This window comes from Benincasa hispida, chromosome 4 (genome assembly GCF_009727055.1).
Source record: "Benincasa hispida cultivar B227 chromosome 4, ASM972705v1, whole genome shotgun sequence".
In the NCBI taxonomy this organism is placed as follows: domain Eukaryota; kingdom Viridiplantae; phylum Streptophyta; class Magnoliopsida; order Cucurbitales; family Cucurbitaceae; genus Benincasa; species Benincasa hispida.
In genome coordinates, this window is record NC_052352.1 from 60792876 (window position 1) to 60794620 (window position 1745).

At 37.7% G+C, this 1745-nt stretch overlaps 1 protein-coding gene across 1 annotated transcript; it reads left to right on the forward strand.

Moving 5' to 3' along the window:
• Window positions 1-261: 261 nt before the first annotated feature.
• Window positions 262-1467, forward strand: LOC120075128. The gene has a single exon (XM_039028303.1). It carries the CDS (start codon window positions 546-548, stop codon window positions 1188-1190), a length of 645 nt encoding a protein of 214 aa, XP_038884231.1. The 5' UTR covers window positions 262-545; the 3' UTR covers window positions 1191-1467.
• Window positions 1468-1745: the final 278 nt, after the last annotated feature.

Below are 1745 nucleotides of genomic sequence, written 5' to 3' on the forward strand. Positions count from 1 at the left end.
AAACTCGTGGAAATCGCCCCAAACGCACGTTCTTTTTCGCGGGAGCACGTGGCAGTTGCCTCTCCATGCACGCAACAAATTCCCTACATTAACCCCCACCGTAACCTTCAAAATTCCACAAATCTCCACTCGACAGCACGACAAATAAGGGCAATATCGTCATTTCGTAAAAGAAAAGAAAGCGGCTGCACGGGAATAAAAATGATATGTATATCACAGAGAAATAAAACTAAGTGGTGAAAGAAGAAGACCCGAAGCCGACGAGTTTAAGACTTTCAATTAAATAGGAAAAAAGGATAAAAAAGAACCCAAAATTGACCATTTAAATTCCGAAAAATTTCTAGTTTCGTTTTCGAGTAACGCGATTGGTGTAATCCTTTTTCGCAAACTGATTTAATCCGTTTTGATTTAACCAGTCTCGTTGCTTCCGCCGCGCCGTCGCTGCTTCAATCACAATCGTTTTCAATCGAACAGCAATTTCAAGAAATAGGGAAGGCCATCGTCTTCCCCATCGTTCAATCGATTCGTGTTTTTTCGTCTCTGGAATGGCTTCTTTAGGAATTCAATGTGGAGGAAATTGTGGTATATTGAATCTTCACGACGGTTGCGATCAGAAACCAGTTCCTCGTTCTTTACTTATTTCCACCACAAGATTAAAGAAATCGAGAAGCTACGTTTCTGCGATGAAGAGTTTACAGCCGGTGAATCGTAGAAAAGATGGCAACGGTGAGGTGATTTCTCCCGATAAGCTCGATGAATGGATGAAGGAATCGGTGGTTGACATTGTGAAGAATCTTCGAGAAGCGCCTCTGTTTTTGCGATTTTACACTCCGGATGGGAAGACGACGGCGAGATTCGAAACGGAGAAGGCGGTGGAGGAAGATCGTTGGCCGATTTTGGAAAAACAATGGAAAAACGGAGCAGAACCGACGCCGGAAGGTATCATATTCGTTCAAAAGCTTGAAGACGGCGATGATGAAGGGGAAATCGACGGGGAATCGAAGGCGTGGGGGATTGTAGTACAAGGGAGAGGCGTTGAACGTGGTGCGCCGGTTTGTTACTTGTTGAAGACGTGTAGAACGGCGGGATTAGGGCTATGGTGCACGCATTTCTGTTTGGTTAGGGTTAAGAATTTCAGAGAAACGACGAAATCGCAGCTTCAGAATTGTTGGTTGACACAGAATCAGTAAATGAAGAAGAACAAGAAGAAGAAGCAGAGGCCGATTCAATTGTCAAGTATTGATGTTACACTCGTAATTTCAATTCAATTCTCAATGTGAAGTAATTGTTCATAGAATTTTTTTTCACTCTCTTTTTTTTTCCTCCTCAGTTTCTGTTCTTTTGATTGAAATACTCTTTCATGGCGCATTGAAGGAAGGGGAGGGAGAGAGATGATTGGTTAATTTATTTCCATATTTTTATTGTTTATTAATTAGTTAGTTATTATATATAATTAGTTATTCCAAACTCTTTAATCTTGTTCTATTTTGATTTTTAAATTTTCTAAAGTTATAAAATTTAAATAATTTCTAACGTGGTTAACTTAGATGACAACTTGATTATCCAATAAGATTTTAATATGAAAAAAATTATGCATCTGGGAAAAATACTCTTCTAGTTTTTTATTTTTATTATTATTTAACTTATAGGGGATTAAGTTTTCATTTATAATAAATTTAAGTTTAAATTTCACTTCATATTTATTTTAAATTAATCATTAGATATTAACATTAAAGACTATAAAT